Source organism: Camponotus floridanus, unplaced genomic scaffold (assembly GCF_003227725.1).
Source record: "Camponotus floridanus strain SB8 unplaced genomic scaffold, Cflo_v7.5 scaffold140, whole genome shotgun sequence".
In the NCBI taxonomy this organism is placed as follows: domain Eukaryota; kingdom Metazoa; phylum Arthropoda; class Insecta; order Hymenoptera; family Formicidae; genus Camponotus; species Camponotus floridanus.
Window position 1 is genome coordinate 383,934 of NW_020229260.1, and position 26,307 is coordinate 410,240.

Genomic DNA, 26,307 nt, shown 5'->3' on the forward strand with positions numbered 1-26,307 from the left:
TTGTAGCTGTTCAGAGATGCAAATTAATGTGCTATTGAAGAACAAGAAGCATGATTTAAATAATGTGCATTCATGTTCATTGAAGCGAGAAACTATTTAAATTCTTTGCATAACATTACTTTGGATTACTTGTGAAATAAGTGTTAACTCTGTAGATATGAAAAAAGACAAATTATAATAGTCTTATATATAGATTTGATTCAAATTATCAACTATCAGCAAATATTTTCACATTCAATGCGTTTTTATAGTTAGTTTAATTATAAAAAGATAATAAAGAAGGAAAATGTTTATATATATATTTTGGAATCGTCCTATAATATTGCATATAAAAATAAGTAAATAAACAAATATATACATTTATGCATTTATTTGTCAAAAAGAAAAGGATTTCAAATTTATCAAAAATTCCACGATTAAATTATGAAATCGCTCTTAAAAAAACTACTTCATTTTTTAAATATAATTTTTACGTTAGATAATGATATCAGAAACATGATAGGATGAATCTAGAAGCTTCGAGACGCTTTTTAAAGTACATAAATATTTGTAGCACGGCATGAGTCACGTGTCAATTGTGTGTATAACTAGTGAGGGTACACCACGTATCCGGCGTACACACACAACGTCAGTTTGACGCGTATCATCTCGAGGGCGTCGATACGCGCAGGCGCGGCCAGTGCTTTTGCGTTGCGGTAGTGGCAGCGTGACATAACCTAGCGGTTCTTGTGTTATCCGTCGTCGGTTTACGTGGATCCACGGAGGTGCGATCGTGCGATCGGAATTTGGTCTCGCACGAAGACGGGGGATCGCGGTTCTCTCGCGCGACTCGCGTCACTGTCAGCCGGGTGTTTATCGTTATGGCCGAGCGCGGAATGACGCGTTACATATTGGTGCATGTCAGTCCGGCCGTACAGCCCCTCTAGTTCCGCGGGTACAGAGTCTCGCAGGTGAAAAAATTCAACGTAGTTCCTCGTCGCTGCGTCGGGCGCACCGGACGTTCGGATCGTACGACGAGCGCGAGGGAGTGTCATCGTCGTCGGGCTGTGGGTGTCCGTAGCCGAGATATATTTACACGGTGCGCAATTTCGTGGTTGTGAGTCCGAGTGAGAGAGACCGAGAGAAGGAGAACGGAAAGAGACAAAGAGAGAGAGAGAGAGAGAGAAAGAGAAAGAGAGAAGGAGCGAGCGAGCGAGCAACGTACCGAGGATCGCGCGAGCGTCGAAAGTAACGAGTCATCTACCGATCCAAGATGGCAGAAGGCCAGCAGGAGGGTGGTCCAAAGAAGATCACCATCAACGTGAAAACACCGAAGGAGAAGCAGACCGTGGAGATAGAGGAGAATGCGACGATAAAGGACGTAAGTGCGACGACGATGACGAACGTCGTTCTTCCCGATGCCATTCGACGGCGTATCGCCGCCCTCGTGGCGCCTCGCTAAACATCATCAGCTGTCAAATGGATTGGGTTAGTTTGATACATCGTCTCTAATCTATTTGTTGTTTTTTTTTTCTTTTCCCTCGACACGCCCCGGCAGTTCAAAGAGGCGGTCTCGAAGAAGTTCAATGCTCAGGCCGATCAGTTGTGCCTAATCTTCGCCGGCAAGATCATGAAGGACCACGAGACCCTCAGCACGCACAACATCAAGGACGGCCTGGCGGTACACTTGGTGATCAAGGCGCCGCGCACTTCCTCCACGCAGAATCAGGAATCAAATTCGACTCCGCGGCCACAAGGTAGTAATTTGGTGGAAGATTAATTGTAGGATTATCTATTGAGAATATTTAATCATATTTCATGTATGTAAATATATATAATTTTATATTATGTCATATGAAGGAACGTTTGCGATAATATTAGAGATATTTGTATATTTTTGCTGTAGCCGATGTCAACTACAGTCCATTTGGTTTGGGAAGCTTAGGTGGATTGATGGGACTAGAGTCCCTCGGCATGGGATCGGCTAATTTCATCGATTTACAGCAACGCATGCAACGAGAATTATTGTCAAATCCTGAAACAATGCGTCAAGTGCTCGATAATCCGTTGGTTCAGAGTCTGATGAATGATCCAGAGAATATGCGCAATCTGGTTACTGCTAATCCTCAAATGCAAGAACTTATGCAACGTAATCCGGAAATCAGCCATATGTTGAACAACCCTGAACTTTTACGGTAAGCAATACGTAACTATGAAAAATTGAAGTCCAAAGAATTAATTTGAATACAATAGTGAAAAGAGTCACATGCATTTCTATTTTATCTATTTAATCATTTGATTTACAAATGTATACAATATGCATGTATGAAGTCTATTTTGATTCAAATACCTATTTCATATAAAAAAATTTTTCAACATTTATATTTCATTATTGAATTGTTATAAATTGTTCAAGTTTTCCTCGATTTTGCACATTGCTCAATTTGCACTGTTTTTTTATTTATATCTTTGTGTTAATCGCTGAATCAATTAAAAATTATATTTAAAAATTTGAATTTAGAATATTCAGTGTTATGCAATATTGCACAATGTTGCATATGAAAATTATTTACTAGGCAAACGATGGAATTGGCACGCAACCCGTCGATGCTGCAAGAATTAATGCGCTCACACGATCGAGCTCTATCAAATCTAGAAAGCATACCGGGTGGCTATAGCGCGCTACGTCGTATGTACCGCGATATACAGGAGCCGATGCTGGCGGCAGCGACGAATGGTCGTAATCCTTTCGCCGCTTTGGTGGAAAACAGTAATTCCTCCAATCAGGACGCGCAGAATCCACAACAGGGCCAAGAGAATCGGGACCCGCTACCGAATCCATGGGGTCAGAGCCAGACTGACAGTGGTACAGGACAGCCGCAGAGTCAGAGCAGAAGTCTGCTAGACTCACCAGGGATGCAGAGCCTCACGGCTCAGATGATGGAGAATCCGCAGTTGATGCGAAACATGCTGAATGCCCCGTACACGAGATCTATGCTGGAGGCGATGGCGGCCGATCCGGCGATGGCCAATCGAGTGATCGCGGCGAATCCTTTTCTCCGCGGCAATCCGCAGATGCAGGAACAAATGCGCGCCATGATGCCTGCCTTTATACAACAGATGCAAAATCCGCAGATACAAAACGTCGTAACCAACCCGGACGCCTTGGCCGCAATCATGCAGATTCAACAGGGTATGGAGCAACTGCGCACCGTTGCTCCCGAACTCGTGGGAAGGTAAATTTCTTCGTTTTCACTAATGTCGCTAATTTCATGAATCAATGTGTTGTTGGCGCATTATTGTAAGTGCGCGTGTGTGCATGTTTTAGTATGGGTCTCACGGTTCCACCTGCGACCACAACATCGAACATAAGTGGCACAAACCCCAGTGTACCGACCAGTCAACCATCGGATCAACCGGATGCCAATCAACATGCGGATCAACCTCAACATCAGGATGCGTTTTCTCAATTTATGGCACGGATGGTAAAAGAAATCATTTAAAATTTATATAATAAAATTTATATAACGTTATATTAAATTGTCACATATATTTAACTTTTAGATTTAATATTAATATTTAATATTTTGCTTAAAAAAGAAAAAGTATTTTGGGAATAATGATTGATTCAATTAAAGAATGTACTAATAGATACATGTAATGTAATACTTTCAATGAAATGAATGTAAATTAATATTTTTTGTTTTTAAGAACAAGAATGTAAAATGTATAATATATTATATTATTTAGATGATAATCAGCTTTATATTCCTTATATATAGCCTTATATATAGCATTAGATATATTTGTCTATCAAATGACGTTATATTTATGTATATTAGGTTTCTGCAATGGCATTAAACCAAGGTGTAGAAGTTGATGGTCAACCTGTAGCTCCTCCAGAAGAACGTTACAGAGCACAACTAGAGCAACTTACAGCTATGGGTTTTCTTAATAGAGATGCTAATTTACAAGGTTAGAGTCAATACAAGTCTTTGTATATATAAATATTTGCATATAAATTTTGTATAAAAAAAAGTTTATGTATATAAATATTTGCAATAATTGATATAAGAATTATATTAAAATTATATTTACTATTTTATTTGTTTTCATTTTATTTATTAATGCAAAGATCTGCACAGAAAGGCAAATATTCTATCATTTTCTTTTTATCAATATAATATTTTAGATTTCAAGTATTATGTTTATATAAAATACTAATTTTCATAGTGTTTTAATATAACATTTCATAATTTAATATAACATATTATAATGCATTTTACATTTAATTATATCTCTATTTTTTTCAGCATTAATTGCCACATTCGGAGACATAAATGCTGCCGTTGAGAGACTACTCTCTAATGGACAATTATCCATGAGCTAACCACCAATCTGCAATACTGTTATTCCAATATTACCTTTAATTTTGTCCTTATTTATCTCTTACGATAAATGTGAGAGATATATAAGGTAACTGGCTGTCGAAAATTATAAACTTATATCCTCTCCTCTTCCTCCTTTCCCTTTTTTCAATCATGATGGAATACACGCTACTCACCTTACTTCAATTTGCAGTTTTTCTTATTTAGATTCAGATTTGTCTGTGTTTTAGACGGATAGAAAAATATCGATGGTACGGCCATTACTATTGTCATTTCACATAATTAGTTGTTCACTTTTCTGAATCTTTGTTCTTAATCTATGTATCCTCTTTGATGTGCTCTAGGTATAGTCGATTTCTTATATTCTAAGATTATTGGAAGAGATATCCCTCTATTCTGGAATATCTCACAATTTTCTGAATATATAGATAAAAATACATTCAAAATAAAACTAGTGTATTATTTTTTGCTTCCTTTTTCACTCTAATGTGGTTACATGGCAAATATGAGTAATAATATAGCGGTGCAAAAAAACTCCAGTTAGACGAAAACAGCTGATAAAAGAAAGTCTAGAATAGAGAATCTTAGAATCGAGAAAATCGGCTGCAGCTTCGTTGATGTCATTTTTTCCGTGTAAATTTCTTTACAAAAGTACCTAAGAACAGATTACGAGTAGAATTGTAATATGATCATGTTCACGACTGCATTCACATTACTACGTATAACTTTATGACTATTTCTTAGGAACATGAACCCCTGCATGGAAAATATAGATTGCCGCTATTTAACGAGCTCGCTTTCTCGACTATCGATCGATCGAGAGTGTATTCCTTTTGCTTTCAGATATCCTGATACTTGTAATCATTGTAGCGAAAATATGTTATTTGTACGTTCCAAATAAAAAAAAAGTAACGAACGAATATTGGAATCAACTGGAATGAACGTATAATGCTTTTTGCACGGATTTCTTAATTATTTTATATATTGTACATATAAACAAGACTCATAACTTGGAGTATTGACGATGTTTGAGCGTTATACTCGAAGAGCACGGTTTGACGATTCGTTCTATAATACGTTTTCCATGTAAGTTTTATAGGTATCGTGCATATATCAAGAGGTAAAAACAACGGCTTTCTTTAACTCACACATACACTGGTGTGCACTGTCTCTTTGTTGGTTTAATCCTATCGTAGCATAAAACTTACTATAATTAAGCGTTATATATATATATGTCTTGTAATACAAATTTAGCAATTTGTAGCGTGATAATTGAGAAACATACGGCATAGATTGTTTATAGAGAATATGCGCGCGATAAAGATCGTACATTCACGACTATGTAAAATGTGTGAACTCGGAAGACAACTTAATCATCGGTTAGTCCTAAAATATAAGGATAAAAAGAAAAAAAAGACGATATATGTTGTAAATTATCTTTATTGAGGGAGAGAAGAATTATATAATTTTAATATTTTTGATTGATGTACGATTACGATAAATATCCATTGCGCATTATATTATCTTTTATGTGTATTCATTATAACTTCACTGAAAAACAAGACATTTCTGCTGTAAAAGCGAATTATATATTACAGAATAAAGTTATGGTTGATTCTTATTCACTGATGAGATACGACGCTATCGGACAATCCCATAGCATAGCATAATCATCTTGCAACAGAATTCGATGTTTCGACACGCGTCAATTTTACATAAACAACTCTGATTTTATGCGATATATCATTTTTTACGATGAAACATTTCCGTGCAATGGTTCACGTTTCTCTCGATACGCGGTTCGCTCCTCCCCCCCACCACCGTCGCGCGCCGAGCGGTGGGGCTGCGCGTCTGCGCGAGCCGAACGGCCCGTCCGAAGTCAGTCGGTATTGGTCGGCCGAGCGGACGGTTCAGTCTGCGCGTAATCGTGCAGCGTGACGCGAGCGCCGGCTCCGGGACAGCATCTGCCGCTCTCGCGAGCGAGTTTCGGTTGACATTTCGCCCCGTGAGAAACCCGTTGCCGAGTCTGCGCGCGCGCGTGTGCGGTCGGTATGCGGGCAGCCCCGTTGGCTGGCCCTCGTTGGTGGTTGGTCCGGGCATCCTCTCACACGTGCGTACGTGTGCGCGCGCAACTTGGCGTGTGCGTGGATGGATGTTCTCGTGTGTGTGTGGGTTTGAAAATTTGAAAAGCGACGTGCGCGAGTGCAGCGTGTAAAGCGCACGGTGCAGGTGCCGCGGGAGGAAAACGCGAGAGAAGTGTCATCCGCCTGTTCGTCCCCGCCGATCGGATCTCTCCTTTCTACGGAAAAGGGATTCACGTGGCGGAGAGACCCCCGTTGATCGTCGCACTACTATTCGTCGTCGTCGGCGATATAACCCACAGCGGAATGTGGCACGAGGTGAGTTAGCTGCCCGCCTGGTTTCGCTTCGTCCGATCAGGGACGGAGTCCGAGGAGCGAGCTTCTCTTTCGCTGTTTCGTTTTTTCACTTTTTTTATATCTGTTTAAAAGCATTTTTTCTACGTTTTCAATTTCTTTCTCTAAATTATCGCGGATAGATTCGAAGCTTTGGAGAGACGCCTCTCTCTTTTTTTCTTTTTCTCTCTCTCTCTCTCTCTCGTTTGCTAGCTCGCTCATTCGCTCTCCGTCCTACGGCGAACTTCACTCGACATACCAAACCGATATACAATTTCGGTGAGATTTATACTATATTTCTGTATTATAGATACGCGAAAAGAAATTTTCCTTAGGCTTGCTCTTTTGTTTAGTTGTATTTAATTTGTCATACGCTTCATTTATTAGATTATATCAAAAATATCACTGGTCCGTACGAGGCATGATAAAAATGTTCCGTTAGTACGCGCGGGTACTTTTATGTAGACAGTAAAGCCGGTTTCCCTCTCTTTCTTTCTCTCTATCTCTGTCTCTTTTTCTCTTAGCGTCGATTGATTTTTAGGAAATTTAGCGGCGGACGAATTTAACTTTAACAAATTCACTCAAATGAGATTAGCATAGCGATTATATTAAGACGAAACGTTCAATAATAATCTGCTTCATTTGTCTAATTTTAAATTCGAGAAAAACCATTTCGAGCAATATATATGTTTTGACACGATTTGATTATTTACAAAATTATTGATAAATGTGTCGCGAATGATTTATATTAATTTAACTGATTACACACGATTACTTTATAGAACATTATTAAATAATTAAAATTTTCTATTAAGGAAATTATGTTCTATTACATCTCTTTTCATATTAAAGAAAAAGATTCATATATTTCATATTATGGCAAAAAATTATATTAAAAGTGCCTTATTTTTTTCCACTACCAACTAACTATTAAGCTTGATTTTATTCAGATATAAAGTTATAGATAACATTATATCCAAATGAAATGTTATTTTACATCAGCGATGATTGATTTTCATGCTTAAATAATTCAGTTTAAAAGATTGTAAAAAAAAAAAGATTTTTTTAAAGAAATTTTTAAATCGCCAAGCTGTTCCGAAAAATCTGATTATCTATATTTTTTCTTGCAATCTGGCATGTAGAATTATAGTAATAATTTATTTTTTATAATGTTTTATAGCGATTAGTATAGATGAAATAATAACTATAACAAGATGGGAGAAAAAAACTTTTCTCGTATATTATAAATGAATGTTTTGTAGGATTAACTCTCTCTTATGTTATTTTTATAATTTCAAGAAAAACAATTGCTATTACAATCGAAATTAAAAGTTAATTCAATTCTTCATAAAAATCCCTTATTAATCTCTCGATTGCCAAATTAATAAATTAACTTAATTCTTAACTAGACATAGTTTCTCAATTTATATCATAGTACGTGCTACGATATCTTGATCTATGAACTTTGAGCAGAATCACCCGAGATAACTGCGTTCTTGGCCGGATATAATTTGCAGAAAAAAAAATTAGGTCATGGACAAGATTAGGTCATTACGTCACTATCGTAAAAGTATTCGTGTTTCTAACGTTTCATTTCCACCATAATAAATATTGCTTATGCGACCTATTATCTCGATTAAATAAACAGGCGTATATCTCTCGCCATATGTGTGATGTCCTTCCACCATTATTATCAGATAAACAAATGGACGCTTTGTTTATTCTAAAAGAAACTCCGGTCTCAGAATACCACGTAGGTTATTACGACGTGTTAATCGTAAAAAAAAATCAATCTTAAGACGAAAATTATTTTATCGTATACACAGAAAAAAGACATTCTTGTTTTGAAAATATATTTAATTTTAACATGGAAATTTTGAAATGAGATTATAAAATTAATTGCTTGAATAATTGCTTACTTGAATGAAGCAATTTTATAAAGTTCAACAAGAAAAATATATTCTTATGATTTAATTTTAATAATAAAATAATTTTAAATAAAAAAGAAACAATGTTAGATAGAAAATAACAGTTTTAAATCAAAGATTATAATTTTCTTAAAGTAGAATTAAATGATTATATATTCTTGAGGTGATAATTACATTATTAAAATAAGACTATAATATTGTTGAAATTTAAAATTATTAAACTCTTCTAAAAAGATTATAAATTGTTGCGTATATACAAAAAAGAATGAACGCATTAATTTAAGTATATAAGTTTTGATTTGACACGTATTTTTTTCTGTGTATATCGGACATTCCGCGAATTTTTATTACGTCGATTTTAAGTAAAAAACGTCGAAACGTTCTGTTGTCGGTTGTAGATCGAGCTTCTGATGACGTTTATGCGAAGGTTGCGGCAAAGGCACTCCTTAGTTCTGGCTCAAGGTCGAATTATTTAAGAATGCCCAAAGCACACCGACGGGTTTCGTTACGCTTGTCGTTTACGGGGAACGAATAAAGTTGGAAAATAGCGAAAAGCGAGTTGTACGTGCCTTGAATTTCCTTCGGCTGTCGACGCTCGTTTATTCGCTATCGCCGACAATGACGCGCCGTCCGCTCGTTTAATCGCGATAAAAGATCCGCAGATTCGCAGCAGCAGGTGCATTGTACGAACGCGGCAGGAATGCGTTCCCGAAGGCATTTCAGACTTCTTATTTCTTCTTCTGCTTCTTTGATATAGATACGTATCCGTCTTTCTTTGGGACATACATACTTTTCTCCTCTTCGCGCTTTTCCTAATTTTTTTTCACGTCTCTTTCGTGCTTTTTTTTTTTAAAAGAAGTTGAAAAATTAAAGAGATAATTTTGTGATTAAAAAAATATTTAATCGAAAAAATTAATGTATTTTATTTCTCGAAGCCAGAAATCAAGTTGCATCAAAGATAATCCTCTTGAAATATATGTCTTTTTTTCGGGGATTTTTTTTTAATACTTGGATAGTATTTGCAGTTTGTCGTGTGCATTTAAGATGATGAGTCTTCTCGTTATAAGTGCATACTGTAACATGATATTTTATTCTAAGCTTGTGTCAAGTGTGTCGCGACAATACTTAGCGAGGAGGCGCACTCGTATAAGTTTTGTTCCCTATCACGATCCGATTTGTGGGCTCTCAAAATTTTTTTCAAATTTTTTTTGACTCTTCGTTCTGGGAAATACGAGACGCGCGCGTTTCAGCCTTAATACCCGCGTTCTCTCCCTCATTCCGTGAAACGTCAGAGATTTGCGGCCGCAAAGTGGCAGCGTGTGGCATGCGTATTCATGCGTTAACCGCAACGACTCGTCTCTTTCTTGAGCTGGCGGTATCGACGATGTCGGCGGCGATAATTCCATCTTCTCGTGTAAATCACATATTAACACACTCGGCAAGCAAAATCGCGTGCACGCGTGAAAGGAACAAGAATTACGTGTAATGTCGACAATTACAAACGAGATTTCGTGCAGTTCCATCTGTCCTTGTGACGATAAACAAATACAAATTTTCTAATTTAAACATATTGATGTCAGTAATATCAAAAAAATTGCAATAGATAGCAATCTAATTCGACACCTTTTTTTCCAAGATTTAAATGCTATATCGATTCTACTTTTTGATTCAGTAGGATTTCTTCTGTGTACTATTAGCTTTAGCATTTGTCAAAATTTGCCGCGTAAATTTCGTGTTCCCTGCCATCTTTTTAACGACAGGGATATTTGTTCGTCGTAACATACTTTAAACGATGGCGTGAGGCCAAATTGCGCGCGGTTTTAAGCCGCACCGTGGAATTATCCTCTCGGCGTGTGCGGTCGCACGGTATGTCGTTTTGCAATTTTCTCTCCTTTCCCACAATTCTTCCTTGCATTCTCTCTTACCTTTGCCCGATCCTGGCCGGCACGCTCTCCTCCCTACTTTCTCATCTCTCGAAGCAATCGCATTGTTCGGGAACAGATTCACGATCTTCTCCAACAAGATGTAGATAGAGTCAAGCTTATTAATATTAGTCGATGCTAATGGCACATGATTAAATTATTTGTTTATATTATAATTAGAAATGTGATTTAGGAAAGAAATTGATTAAAAAAGGAAATTGATAAAATTTTAAAAATTGAAGAAATCGATTATAATAATGTATCATAAGAAGTATTCGCGCTTGTTTAGAATCTTAACTTTCTATATACATCAGAATAATTAAAAGAAAGAGATTCTTGTTATTTATTTTCCACATTGAAACATAATTTAATTTTAAAAATTCCTTTATTCTCGACGATTAATTTTCGTTCAGGAAACATCAACAATTATTATTATTATTAAAAACAAAATAATCCCTATACAGAGAAAAATGTAAAAACTGTATTCAAATAAATAATATTTATTTTAAATATATCATGAGTTTGTATTTCCGTAAATATATTATAAATTTACCACAAGCATTAAATTTAATTGAATATATTCTGAATTTTAGTAAGTGCAGTATTTTAGTCAAGATATTAAACTAAAACAAAAATTTGGTTTGCTTACTACAAGAGTTGACGTAAAGTAACTTTGATTTTTCTTTGATACAACTTTACAATATTCTTGAAGAGAAAATAAATTCTTCTTTTAAGTACATAATAATGAGATTTTCTAACACTTGTGATGAGTTTATTTTAAGATTATTATCAAGAATATATTCTTTGTTGACGAAAACTATTAAAAAAGAAAAATAAACTGAGTAATCGCTTTTCTTGGCAGTAGAATGATATTTTTCTTTTACTTTCGTGTAATGGTTAATGATGATTAAGAGAATATCTGGTGATTTTTTTTCGTTTACATAATTTCCAATCTTCCGAGGTTGTCGATACCTGCCTACCTGTTTCTAACGATGTTGTATCCTCAAATTCCTCGATTTTAAAGCTTCCCGTTTCGTGTTAAGGAATGACGTGCCATTCATTCGCCGCGTAGTCTATCAGACCCTAGCATGCCTGTCTCTCCACCTGTTTTCTCGGGAGCAGCGCGATCCGCCGTCAGGTAACACGGCAAAACCCCGGTTCTTCGCTCTACGCGATTCCGTGAAACAGCGACGAATAGAGCAAAACGGTCGGTCAGCGCGAAGAAGCAAAAAACGAGGAAGAAAAACGGGAGGAGAAGAGTCGAGGATCTCGTCATCGCGGAGCGACTCTCTGTAAATGATTGAGAGAGCGCCCGTCGAGCGTTTCTTGTGTGCCATAAAGCAAGCAAGAGCGATCGCGGCCATCATCGCGGGGCAGAGAGGTGAAAAAGGCAGGGAGAAGCCGGCCATAGATAGGGAAGACAGAGAAAGTCAAACAGGCATCAGAGAGACGGCCTGGCATCGAGACGAAGCAGGAAGAGAAGAAGGGAGATGGGGGCGAGGGGACCGATGGGGCCCTAGCTGCGTCCATTCAGCAGGCACCTGCCACGTTAAATTCAGCGGGCCAGACGCGTAGAGACCCCGTCCTCGATCTGGGATGAGGGAGAGAGCGAGGAGTATCGAATACGCGGGGCGAAAAGGTATATACGAGAGTATGCGATAGATAAAGAGAAAAGCGGGGAGGGAGGAGGGCAACGCGGTGAGAAGAAGATCGACCTACACAACCGTGACGAGAAAGAAGAAAGGGGAGGGTGCCCTTCGTGTGTAGGTACATCTTTCTTACATCACTGCGCTCTCGCATCGTTCCCCTAACCGTAGCAGCAGTTTCAACGGAAGAAAAAAGGAGAGATATCACGCCGATAGCATAGCCCTCTCTCTCCTAAAGCCTCCCTTTCTCGCCCTCGTTGCCTCGCACCTTTACGAGGCCCGTTGCGTTTGTTACTCGAATATTCTCCTTCTCTCGTGGAACCTCTTTTTCTCCCTTTCTCTCTCTTTGTTTCTTTCTTTCTGCTCTGCTTGTCGTCTTCTAGACCGCCCCTTTCTCTTCTATTCCGCATCCTCTCTCTATTCCCCTTCCTCGAGGGAGGCATGCGAGTCAACTGTATATCTTGCAACTGTTATCTAGGCAACGACCTTGCCTTCTCTATCTCTCTTCTTCCCCTTTCCCTTCGTCTGTCTCTTTCCTCGCTTCCTCTCTCTGTCTCTCGCGTTTGCCCTCTTACCACCGTGTCGAGACCCGACTCCACGACCGGGTCCTGGTATATACGTGCGTACGTACACTGACGCGAGGCGCAAGTTCATCGGTCCGCGGTCGGAAAATCATTGACCTTGCTGCAAATCTAGCCGCAACGGATGATCTCTCCGGTGCCCATTTACGCCGATTGTGTCCGTTACGTGAAAATAGAAACAGCTGCGCGAGCTTCTGCTCCGATACGCGAGATCTAACATCGATTCATCGCGATAGTGCTTTGCGATCTGATATCGAACAATCGCCCACACAGAGAAAAATATTCTACTGCCAAGAAAAGCGATTAATCAGTTTAATTTTCTTTTTTTAAGTAATAGGGTTCTTCAACAAAGAATATATTCTTGATAATAGTCTTCAAATATACTCATCACAAGATAGAAAATCTCATTATCATGTGCTCAAAAGAAGAATATATTTTCTCTTCAAGAATATCGTAAAGTTGTGTCAAAGAAAAATCAAACTTATTTTACGTCAACTCTGTGCATTAAGAAAACCAAATTTTTGTTTTAATTTAATATTCTTGACAAAATACTGCAGTTACTAAAATTCAGAATATACACTACCACTCAAAAGTATTTGGCCACCTAGATAAATGTTGTGTTTAAATGACTATAAATAAATAAAAATCATTCATTATATTAATCTATATAATATCAAAATATACAAAAATTTTAAATTTTTGATTCATCCATGTGTCCTTTATTTTTTATGACAGCTTCACAAAGTCTCGGCAATCTTCTTATTAATTTTTCTAAAGTTTCTTTAGATATTTTTTGCCACTCTTGTTGTAATAAAATATCAAATAAACAAAAAAAATCCATGAAACACGCGCCTTTGTAGTAAAAACTTAAAAGTATTCATTCTAGAAAAAGAGCTATAAATACCTTATTTGGCTTTGTAGCTATCTGTTAGTAAACATGAAGTGATATTTATAATATAGCTGTTGAGAACGACTTTCCGTTAGCACATAAACATCGATGAAAGGCAATAGACACAATTTCGTTTTCGAGTTTTCTCTTAAATTAAGGGTGGCCAAATACTTTTGAGCAGTAGTATATTGAATTAAATTTAATGCTTTTGGTGAACTTATGATATTTGCGGATATATGAACCTTATTATATACTTGAAATAAATAATATTTACTTGAATATAATATACATTTTTCTCTGTGCAACGAAATTTCTGAAACGGGTCGAAACGCATTGTCTTGAAGATACGCAGCGTGTAACCTTCGGATATTAAAACTCGCATCATTTTGCTACGGATTACTTTGCATTATAATGTTATAGCGATGCATCTTCCGGAAATCACACTTATTATGTAATCATTAGGAGATTATTACGAGACTTGCATTCACAGAAGGGCATGAGAATAGATTTGATATTATTAAATCAACTGAGAGCAGCTTGCAGTGAGAAACAAAGTTTGCATAAATATATCGTCTAAGGAAAAAATCGTTAATCAACAGACAGTAGATAATGAACATGTAGGTAATGCAAATGATATGCACCTCATCAGAATATCTCATAACTCGAATCATAATAAATTGGAATATTAAAATTACGTAAAGAATTAATTTATTTTATAATTACCGACTTAATTAAGCAATGTTGAAATTGTTTAGAAAATAGGGGGGTTTCGAATATTATATAATTATTTGGGATATTATATAATTGTATTTTATGTCAACTAATCGGTGATGGAAAAATCCGGAAATACATTTGCAAATCGCGTCGCGATATGTATTAAGCGATGAATATATGCATTATTCTTTGAGAGATCCATTTATCCCGTAAACATCGATCGCGATACGGACATGAGAGAGGCACGAATGTCGATGGGAAATAAGGGAGAAACGATGCCGTAACCGCAACGGAAGACGACGAAATTGTGAAATTGGATAAGAACGGTGAGCACATAGGACTTCGCTCACGTAGTCGGAGAAACCTCACACATACACGTAATCCCGTAATAATTTCGCTGACTGCGCTATAAACTCTGGAATAATATCTCACAAAGCCATGGATAAAATAATTAAAATGTATATTTTTTTCTCCGCGATATATGTGATGTAATAAAAAGATATGTGATGCATGTTTTTCAGCGTGCGAAATTAATTGCCAATTTTTTACGAAACAAATATTGTGATCACATTTTTTTAAAAACAAATATATTGCTTTGTTTACAAAAATCTTTCCATTTAAATATTTATTTAGATAGAACTTATTTTAATAAACGTTTAATATATCTGAAATTAACTTTAAATCGACTCGTGAAAATTGAAAGGTATTCATAATCAATACAGGATGTATATAATAAACTTGCAAGTAATCGATGTAAACGCGATGTACAAATGAACGCATCGCTCATTCTGGTTAGAGATTCTCTCATTGCCACGGGAATGATGATAATGATGTCAATGGCATCGGGCCGATAATATCGCGGTTGATTGTAATAAGCGGCTTCCTCAAACTCTGTGCTTTTCATGCAAATTATGGGGAATTTAAACGTATTCCGTATAAGCTAGCAATTCTAATCCCTGGACCCGATATGTCATTTTCACTTTACCAACGTATATCGATTAGTACTTCAATATAGGACAAGTAATCAATTCGCCAGATACACAGACATATCGATTAACGTGCGAAGACAGCATTTGGAGTTCTAGATATGGGATTATCGATGGATGCAATTGTTATACTATTCTAAACCCACATACAAGAGAATATCGATGAAAACAAAAATGTTCGTTAGATAAAATCACTAAAAAAAGAAAAAGGTAAAAGGCTACAAGGACCAGCGCAATAATTGATGGTTCAAAAAATCAATTAAAAAATCAATTAGAAAACGCATTAACCGTAATAATCGGAACTTTATTTATATTATATCAATGACTGTTAACTTTATTTTTCATTTTTGTTTATTACTCACTTTGTTATCCGACATTGAAAAGGATTCGAATTGGATCGAAACGCAGCGTTTGTCTTAAATTAAATAAACATTACTTTTGGTTTGTTAAATTGTAAAACAACCGTTGAATTTTTCGCATAAATTTCACCTTTGCGCTGGTCCTTGTAGTCTTTTATCTTTTCTTTTTTTAATAATAAAAATGTCTATCTTGCAATCTTGCCCAATTTTGTTCAAAGTCCACTATTTTACAAACATCGTTGTCCGATATGGATTTCTATCCTATTCGTCACTTACACGCGCGCAGATATCGATGCGGGGATGCGCATCTTTCCGTCGTGAGCGGCAGGCTGGATGTCCGGAATGCGAGCGGAACCCGTTTCTATGAGTCAAGCCCGACTATTGACAACAGAGAAGGAAAGAGAGAGAGAAAGAAAGAGAGAGAGAGAGAGAGAGCTGCTCGCGGCCCACGATAGCCAATCTTGCGGTTCTGGATCGTAGCACGCGATCCGATGTATCGCGCGGCAGCACGAGAGAGAAGGAATTTGCGGGATCGAATCACGTTACGCCGCAAAGATCGCCGTCGATCGGGATGCAGGGTACCGTGACGACGAGATGCACGTAGAACCGCATTTAACGTGTAATTGGTTCACGGACGATGAATAACGCGGATTTTATATAAGCACACACAGACATATGGCCCTTTTACAATTAAATAAAATTACGCGCGCGCTTAACGGCTTATGTTACATCTTCTATATTTAACCAATGGAGGGAAAATAAAGTTCCGAAACGATTGATTATCATATACTTATGCTGCAGATAGGATTACGAAGAGAAAAACGTTTAATCCAAGCTTTCAAACCGATTATTTGAAAATAATCAATGCAAAGCAACGTGAAGAATAATTAAAAGAAATATTATATAACGATTTTTTTCATGTAAATTTATGCAGATAATAGATTTAGAATTAAAAATAAAAACTGGGTGTGTTTAAATAAACACCAACATTTGCTTTACATATTTTTATACATATCTTACATTTTAGTAATAATAAATTTCAAGTAATAATAAATTTTAAGTAAATAATAATGTATCTTTTCCCTAGATTTTTTATTTATTTAATTCTTTAGATTAACAACGATATATGTTCAAATGCTTTGAATTGTTGAAAAGATTGTTGTTTATAAATTTTATAAATAATTTTACAAATTTTATAAAATAAAACTATTAAATTTGTAAAATAATTTTCAACAGTTTTCATAATATTTTTTCGATTGGAAATTAGCATCGATCTTTTGCTGCGAATGATCGAAACGCAATGTAAATCGAGCATCGTGAATAAGGCTGTAGACGGAAGTAACGGTATCGCAAAGAGATGAGTAGTCGAATCAATTACATTTTCGAGATGTAATCAATAAAATAGAATTAGAAATGAAAGTATGCCGTGCTATATCGATTGACGAAGCAAAAAATAGTCGAAGGAAACACGTGTCATATTAGTACGAAATAAATCTTAAGAAATTCCAGTGTTCCACTTCCATAGCAAACTCAAGAATCTCGATTCCAACGAGAATAATTCAGTTTTCCTTGTTTATTCTGAAATACGAAAAATACAAATAAATATTGCAAATAAATATTCAACAAAATAATTGTTATATGGAAAAAAGATACTTTGCCAATATATTTGTCACGTGGCATGTAAGCGATGCAACGTGACATCACAATCGAGTTTATCGATCCGGAATGACAGTCTTCATGGTTCGCAGTATAACGTCATGCTCAATACGTAACATTCATTTAATCGTTGTTGCATGCCATGGATTGACACAACTTTTTGTTTGTTTTTACGCTTTTATTTAACTTTTTTATTTTACCTCGTTAATATCTACCGATACATGATTGAAAGCTACCTTTACTATAATAAGATATAGGACAATGGCTTGTGAGCATATATCATAATTACATCGTAAAACTACCTCTGATTTTATTAAACATTTCTTTGATCGAGCATTTGGAATTGATTTGCACTTAAACATTTAAAAATTAATTATTATTTTCAGCTATTTTAATTTTAATGAATTAAATACTTGAATAATTTAATTCTAAATTAAAATTCTAATAATCTAAAGCTTTTGAATTGTATGAAATCCAATTGATCTAACTTAAGAGAGATTGTTCATTAAAAATTCTTAAAAATGCATAAATATTGTACAATTAAATAATGTAATAATTAATTAATGAGTAATCTCATATATCTCATATTTGATACCACATTCAACTTTACGGATAAATTTCTAATTGCAATTTTACAAAATTATAAATAATTCTACATATATTCGTTAAATGTGAGCAAAGAGGGACGAGCTCGCGTGACCCGCTCGTGCCGAGTGAGAGGAAATGTATGAACAATCTATGAACGAGCAGCGCCGGGAAAGAGAGAGAGAGAGAGAGAGAGAGAGAGAGAGAGAGAGAGAGAAAGAGACCTGCGGTCGTTGAAAGTGATAATAATACACAGTAACAAAGTACGTATCGACGCGACTGTGTCCCAGTCGTCGCCAGATCGCCCAGTTTTCTCTCGCGATTCGCTTATCTCGCGCGATGACCGGCAATTTGTCTTCGTATTCCTCGCGTCGCGATCAGATATACACGCGGACTTCGCTTCGCATCGCGGCCTTTCCGCGAGCGCGTGCACCGCTAAAGGTCATCGTCTGGTCTAACAGTGTTACGCATACCACCGTGAGATCTTTCTAATTACGCCGTTGAATTCCCGAGGTTTTTAATCTTGATAGCGTTCGCTGCGCATTTCATTCGGGTTTCATACACGAAGAATAGTATTTTTCGCAAGAAAAATTTTCGAAAAATTTATTCCACGCTCGCAAAAAAGACACCGCGGAGAAGCAACGATATCATTTCGCGCGTGTATTAATTAAAATAAAAATTAGAGCCCCGACTTTCGCGCTGGGGCTCTTATCCCAATTATGATTTAATTTTGACTTATTTATTTGAGCCAAGTTCCTAATTTTAATATTAATTAAGAAGCGGATGTCGCGGGATTATAAAACAAGCATTAAATTAAAAAGTTATGCTCTGATTGAGATATGCGCTGGGAAAGAACGGCGACAATAGCTTTGATTCCAGAGCTCTTTAGTTATATTATGTGTGATAATCGTTAGGAGATAGTCGCGCTTTAAACCGCTTCGTCACGATGCGATCGCTTTACAGTCCGTTAAAACGAAACGATTCTTTACTCGTCACTACTTGAGAGGTACTCTCGCTTGCTCGCTCTTGTGAAAAGATTCCTTTACAATTTCCATTTAATCGATAGATCTCTACAGCTGGTTTTAGCTAAATCATTGTGATTTTTCTCCTTATTGAAGTTACATAATTTTTTTTAAATTCCACTATCCGTTCGTGTAATCAATCGCGTTTCGTCTCGCATAAAATTTCTGAAAAGCCAGGAAAGAGAGAGAAAGAGAGAGAGAGGAATATTTTCTGTGCCTCGTCGCCACACTCCGGGTAGATTATACCCCGTATCTATCCTTCTTTTTACGGGCTGACTATTCCGACCGACAGAGAGAGAGTGAACAGTCAGTCCATTAATTATTTTCTCCGACCTGTTCCAGAGGCACCGCCGGCACCATCTCGGGAGCCATGCCGGCTGACGAGCTCGCGCGTATCCGACGAGGAGACCGAGATGGTAGAAAACCGAGCTTGCAGCCGCCTTAACGAACGCACGACCGACCGACCGACCGCATCGTTGCCGCGATAAAGAGAAGGAGAGAGAGTGAGAAAAAGACTCCCTTCGCGGACCGACCTGCGGATCATGCCCTTAACGAACCCGCTCGCGCCGCACGTTGTCGTCGCATAGTTCCACGCTGCGAATCCGATATGTGAGAGAACCGCCGCCTGGTGGATGTCGTCGCCATGGTGGAGCAACTGGTGTGCAGCAACTCGCTGAGCCCGGGAACGTAGCGCCCACGTAAGCCCTGGTTCGCATATAAACGTGCTCCTTCCAGTTGAGGAATTAATTGCGGAAGACGACGAGAAGAGGTATTTCCGGCTCGAGAGCCGTTGGCGATAAATGACGTGCCTTTACGGCCTTAAGATTACGAAGATTGAAATCGGGCCTAAAGATCGAAATCAACGACGAACTTGATGCAACTTGCAAGCTTAACGAGCGATATATTTCATTGTGAAACATTCGCGCAGCGTGATGAAGAGAGAGGTGATATATCTGACGCATGAAGAATCTAGCTTGAAAGGGATAAAGTTGATGTGCCACGTGTTAATGTGACTTGAAAGGATATGACGAGTCTAATCTGAGGAAGATCGAAGCTAATAATCAATGTGCTATGCTTCGGTGTAATTCAGTAGCCTCTTCCGTCACGTAGCCGTCATGTGAGGATCATCGGCATCGGGAGGAAAAGAGAAGAAGCCTCACCCCGCGTGACACCAGCGAGTGTCGAGTAATGCTGAAGCACATCTTGACGGGGCAGCCGTCGTCAACGGGCTCCAGGCATCATCATAATGATTATCAAACGAGCTCGGGCTCGTTGCACGGCGGGCACCATCATCACCACTTGCACAATAACTCGCTGCACCAGGAGCAGCAGCAGCAACAGTCGCAGTCGCAACAGCATCACCACTATCATCATTACACCGGAGGCACCGGGACGACTCGCGGCATCTCCGGACATCGTAATAACGGCGGAATCGACGTGTACGACTCCGTGGCGCAGAGATCGACGACGTCGAATGCGCATCAATCGGCGACGACGCCCTCGTCGACCCACCGGCATCCCTTGAATCACTCCCAGCTGAGCGTCAACAATCTGTCGCAACGCTTGAACCATTCGCACGCGCTCAATGTGTCGACGCTGTCGACCTCCAAGCACTCGGTCAACAGCGTCAGTCCAGTAGCCGGTGTTAATGGTAACGGCGTCAGTAATAATAATAATAATAATAATAATAATAATAATAATAATAATAATAATAATAATAACAACAACAACAACAATAACAACAACAACAACAACGTCTCGGTCGCGAGTCAGCTTGGCCATACCGTGATCTCGCAGACGAGCGTATTGCATCAAGATCGACCGAAGGCGAATGGCGGTCTCGACATCTCCAGGCTGTCGCGGTTGCCGAGCCAAACCACGCCGTCACCCGCACCTGCCGCACCTGCGCTTCCTGTCGTGGCCGGCCAGGTAACCGGTGGGCCGACGGTGATACCCCTCAATGCCTCCTGGTCCTCGTCCCTGTCCAGGAATCTCCATCGAAACGACGAAGGTGTGAAAGAGATGTTGACGAGCCTCGGACTATTGTGCCTAGTGTCTCTACTTCTGGCCCTGCTCTCGGTTATCTTCCTGCTGAAGATCTCACCGCTCACGGTCACGTCCAACAGTCTCATCAGCCCGGAGGAATTCGTCATCGTTTACGAGGTCACCCTAGCGCTGTGCGCTCTCGCCTTGTCGCTCAACTTGTGCTGCCTGCTGGTCTGCGCCATACAATTCCTCTTCACGGTGAAACTCGTCAAGACCTCGTACCAGGGACACCGGTAAGTCTCTACGACTCATAATTATCATTTTCCTATAATATTTAAAAAGATCTAAAATCTAGTTGGCTCTATTATTATTATTGTTATTATAATTAAAAATTGATCTCGATAAAAAAATTCAGATCTTAATAGAGACTGAAAAAGATTCTAAGACCGCTCACGGACTTATCGACAAAATTAACGGTCGATGACTAATGAACGAAATGAAAAGGACCGCTACGATGCGTCTGCGTGCGTTTAATACGCTGGAATCCAGTTCAATTATTTTTAAGCTCTAATGGGAGGGCCGGCCATATCGCGCGAGTATTCGATGCGAGCAAACCGAAATTCGCAATTAATTAACGCGGTAAAAAGGCGATATTCTCTCCGCGACCGATCAGATTCGGAATGATCCGAGTATGCAGTAACATCCCCGTTGTATCGTGACTTTTGGACCCGACATTACGAAACTGTATAAAGACCGATTCACACACAACGCCATGCAGATCAGATAAAATCAAATTTTATTCATTTATTATTTCATTATTTTATCTTCTGACTGAATTTTAATTGTTGATTAATATCAATATCACATAATATCAATAAAATATCACATAATATCAATAAAATAATAAAAATATACAATTAATAATAATAAAATTTCATAATTTATAATAAATTTTATAGAATCAAGCGAACTGCAAAAAATTTTATTCAGAAAGATGATGATGAAAGAACACTCTTACGGAAATAAAGATCGCGAAATTAATTAATCTTGCCGGGTATTTTTATATCGTAAATAATTATTACATTAACATCCGTGTAATGTAAAAGAATTTACAAATTTTGAGATCAGTATGAATATTAGTCCTAACATGCCATGTTCTTTTTATCAATGTAGTTATTGTCAATATATATACATTATATTGAAACATATCGCACGCGGAAAATTTCGGTTGCAGATTCCTTTATATCTTGCCGAAAGGAGGTAAAAGGGTGGACATCTCGGGCCCTTCGTAATCCCCCTTAAGATGCGTAATAAACGATTCGTAGTCTTGCGAGTAGCGCCGATATCTTAGCTAACATCTTAGCTAATAAGGAGTACGCGAAAAAGAAAAGATGACGAAGAAGCCGACAAACATTATTGCTGTTATTGCTATGCCGCCGCTATTGCTTCAACATTATTTTCGAGCGAAATTATGCAAACCAGGAATTTTGTACGAATCGAAGAATGCGGCGCGATTGAATTTTTTGTTAATCAGCTATCGTGCCGAATTATTAAAAACTTTACTAATACTCTTCTTGACATTTTTAATACATAAGCGATCAGGAGTATATTACATTTTCAAATTCTAAAGTACTGAACCTTATTTGAAATATTTTAATGTAATATTCTTAATTATATTTAATATAATTACCAAATTTATAAAATTGTATGAATTGTATTTTTAAGAATTCCAAGTTTTAAGAATAAATATTAAATAAATATTAAATATTAAATAAGAATAAATATTAAATATTTCAAAGAATATTTTTTAATAACAGAGAGAGAGAGAAGCTAAGATCTAAAGATTCTATGTAAATCGGAAATACTACATTATATTAAATAAAGAAATAAAAATTAAAAATGTAAAGAACTTTGGAAAACAAATCTATGGATTTAAATATTTAACAATCTTAATAGCCAACGATTTAAGAATACACACAAGTTTAAAGAGAAAAAAAATATAGTGTGCAATCATCTAAATAGCACGTCTCAAGTGCTAGTTAAAAAAAGAAAAGATCCAGAAAAAGAAATGATTAAGTATGCAAGAACTTGAAACAGCCTGCGAACCTTGCACGATACATGTAAAGACGATCCGGTAATTACACAGGAAGCGATATGAGACTCGCGTAATAGGATCTAATAGGGGACACCGTGTCTCCCATTCGGAGGGAAGAGAGGAGGGAGGGAGGGAGGGATGCTTCCCGCGGAATCGAAGGAAGCGATTTATACGCGGATCGGGCCCGTTCACGGGTGTTCTCCGTTTCTCCTCGTGCCTCGATCTCACGATCGCGTCGTCGACATTCGCGATCAAGATCGTCCGCGTCGGGATGGAATGGGGTTCCCAGTCATCCATGCGTACCGTATATCCCGCGCGCGAAATATATATATATATATCTATGTACAGGTATACGGGTGGATTTCGTATCCAGTGTACGGGAATCCGTGCTGCTGTCTTCTCCTCCCCTTCTTCCCCCTCCCGTCTCCCTCTTCTCTTTCCGACACGATATATCAGCGTCTTACCGTGCAAGAGTTTCTTCTCACGGAGAGAGAGGCGCAAAAATTCACATTACGCGCGTGTAAGCGTGTATACTTGACAGACGCATCCACGACACACGCACGGATGGAGAACACGAGTAGAGAATCGGAGCGAGACGCTCAGATAGATCGCGATGTCGCGCCACCCCGAAATTATCCTCGTTAAAGAAGTGCGTTGATGCGATCGCTCTCTCGGGGATCTTCCGAAGCGTGACTTCTTTTTCCGGGGCACAATGTCGTACCTGAGTAACTGTAGTAGATTGCTAAGAACATTGGATGGATTTCTCTAGAGGAGATACGTAGAATATGACGTAGAGCAGGATTCACGACAATTTGAATTTTATTTTTTTAGAAAAATATGACGATTTGCATTAAAGATATTATTAAACATTTAAATTTTATAATGAATTATTTGATATTTCTTGTGCTGAATTTTCATGTTATTTATCATCTTTGCATACATTATTGGCATCCATATCTCGGTCATATCCGAGGAAGAAGATGCATTTTAGGAAGCTCCTCGCAATTTAATCTTACGTTCAAACAATTTTAGAAAAATATGACGATTTGCATTAAAGATATTATTAATTATCTAAATTCCATAATGATTATTTGACTATTTTTTGTGCTAAATTTTCATGTTATTTGTCATCTTTGCATACATTATTGGCATCCATATCTCGGTCATATCCGAGGTAGAAGGTGTATTTTAGGAAACTTCCCGTAATTTAATCTTACGCTCACAACAATCTCGATTCAATTTAATTCAAACAATCTCGATTCAATTTAATTCAAAAGCCTCTCGATTTTCAGACTCCTTTTCGATTTTATAATTTCTCTTATTAATGTATTCGCGAAATGTTAGCGTGATGTATAAACTATCAGATGAATGTAGCCGACGCGCGTATAATGGAGTACGTAGTGCTCATTTCGCCGCAGTAGAACAGGACGAGAAAATTCCGAGTAGAGTCGTAGAACAGGTAGAGAAGCGGAGATGGCCGTTAATGACCGCCTTGAGATTAAATAAGGAAAACAAAAAGGACTCAGGAACGCACGTAACGATAACTTCCTCTTGTTTCTCTCGCGCATATCCGCGGTATCGCGACTTTCTGCCGTTAGAGACCTATAGGTCAATAAAACGCGATTAATGATCCTTTTTCTCGAGCATTACACACTTTATTCAAAGCTAAGAAAATACTTTAAATTAATTAATATGTGTGGCACGAGTCGGCGGAATAATTAATATTTGCAAATTGAAAAAGACACGTAGTAAACTTTGACAATATCCTGTCAGCAATTATTTATATTATATAGGTTTTTCCATATTTATTATAAAAATTGCGTGGCAAATTATATATAATTATTAATCGCGTGTACTACACAACAGACCTGTATTTTTGCGCGACGTTTAAGCAGGAGCCCAGACGTGTCCTTGTTTCGTATATCTTATCGAAATAAAGATAATGGATGCCCTCTTTTTATCCTCTTTTGCCATCGTCGACGTTACTCGGCCCTTACAATCTCCACTTTCGAGCTTCTCTCTTACAAGGTTTTCATTTCTGGATTATATCTAGAGAGATTGCGTGTGCCATGAAGACGGCTGTAAAACCTAAAATTTTCAAAGGAGATTTTCGGAGTCGGAAATTCTTCGGATAACTGACCGAACGATTGGTATCTTCCTCGAAAATATTTACACGCTAATAGAGATATAAATAGTTCATGCCGAAAAGACGGAACCTGTTTTAATTAAATTCTTTCATAGACGGCAATTCATTTTCGTTAGTTTTCGAGATTATAAAATTTCTCTCTATCGGCATTACAATCTCGAAAAAATCTCTTGATTAATTTTCCCACTCAACACAAAATTTTTCGTTAATTACATGTCTATCTCACAAGACACCTAAAAAATGTTTTTATTATTAATGTGTAATACAATATTCGATATATTGATGGTCCTTGAAATTCTGGGGCTTTTTCAGATCAATAAAAGCGACAGGCAGACAGATCGCGAAAGAACAACTGATAAGGTATAACGATGCTCGCATATACATATACCTTGAATGTAGGTGGCGGGTTAACGGCTTCTTTCTAAACAATATTCTGTGCCAACTGATAAGTGTAACGATCGATCAGTGTGCATGCTATTTTTATTTTGCGCTATCACGAAACCTTATGGCTACCCCTACCTCTAAGCTCGTGAAAAAATAATCGACTGCAGCTACAATAGAGGTGACTAGGAATTCATAAACAATTGCGTTTAGGAACAGCGCATTTTTTGCTAATATTTTATCACAAACGGAAGATAATTGCTGAGATTAGAATATAATCAAAATTTAATACACGTATTTTGATTTCTTATCAACGATAAATAATTCGTAAAAGATTGTCAAGTGTAATTTACTTGTATTTATTATTTTAAATGCAACGCATCGTTCGTATATTTTTAACATGTTTCAAAACTTTAACGTACATGGCTTTGATCAAGTATTTGAAAGTCTAACGTAACGTGGCAAAATTAGCTCTGGAATTCAGGTTTGGTGTTCGTCATTCGCAACGTAAATGTCTTAGTTATGATACCCTACCGAGAAATCTACGCGCAGCTGCTGAACAAATACTAAACAGACACCGACATGTTTCAAAGAGTTTTGAACCGGGTTCGATATGCTAATTCGACCAAA

The 26,307-nt window shown here is 37.6% G+C and overlaps 2 protein-coding genes across 5 annotated transcripts in view; both read left to right on the forward strand.

Moving 5' to 3' along the window:
* Positions 1-702: 702 nt before the first annotated feature.
* Positions 703-5,325, forward strand: LOC105255705 (ubiquilin-1). The gene is made up of 7 exons (XM_011265151.3): positions 703-1,360; positions 1,538-1,736; positions 1,886-2,174; positions 2,556-3,215; positions 3,308-3,464; positions 3,822-3,954; positions 4,293-5,325. The coding sequence occupies exons 1-7, from the start codon at positions 1,253-1,255 to the stop codon at positions 4,367-4,369; spliced, it is 1,623 nt and encodes a 540-aa protein (XP_011263453.1). The 5' UTR covers positions 703-1,252; the 3' UTR covers positions 4,370-5,325.
* Positions 5,326-6,069: 744 nt separating this feature from the next.
* Positions 6,070-26,307, forward strand: part of LOC105255708 (tyrosine-protein phosphatase 3) — a 34,510-nt gene continuing 14,272 nt past the window's right edge. For 2 of the 4 annotated variants that reach the window (XR_003122456.1, XM_025406365.1), the window contains exons 1-2: positions 6,210-6,766; positions 19,412-21,348. Coding sequence is in view for 3 of the 4 variants with exons in the window: in XM_025406365.1 (XP_025262150.1) it covers positions 20,258-21,348 (1,091 nt within the window). In the remaining variant the exon portion in view is untranslated. Of the gene's footprint in view, positions 6,767-19,361; positions 21,349-26,307 lie in introns of all 4 variants that reach the window. The other 2 variants (XM_025406367.1, XM_025406366.1) reach the window with 2 other exon arrangements.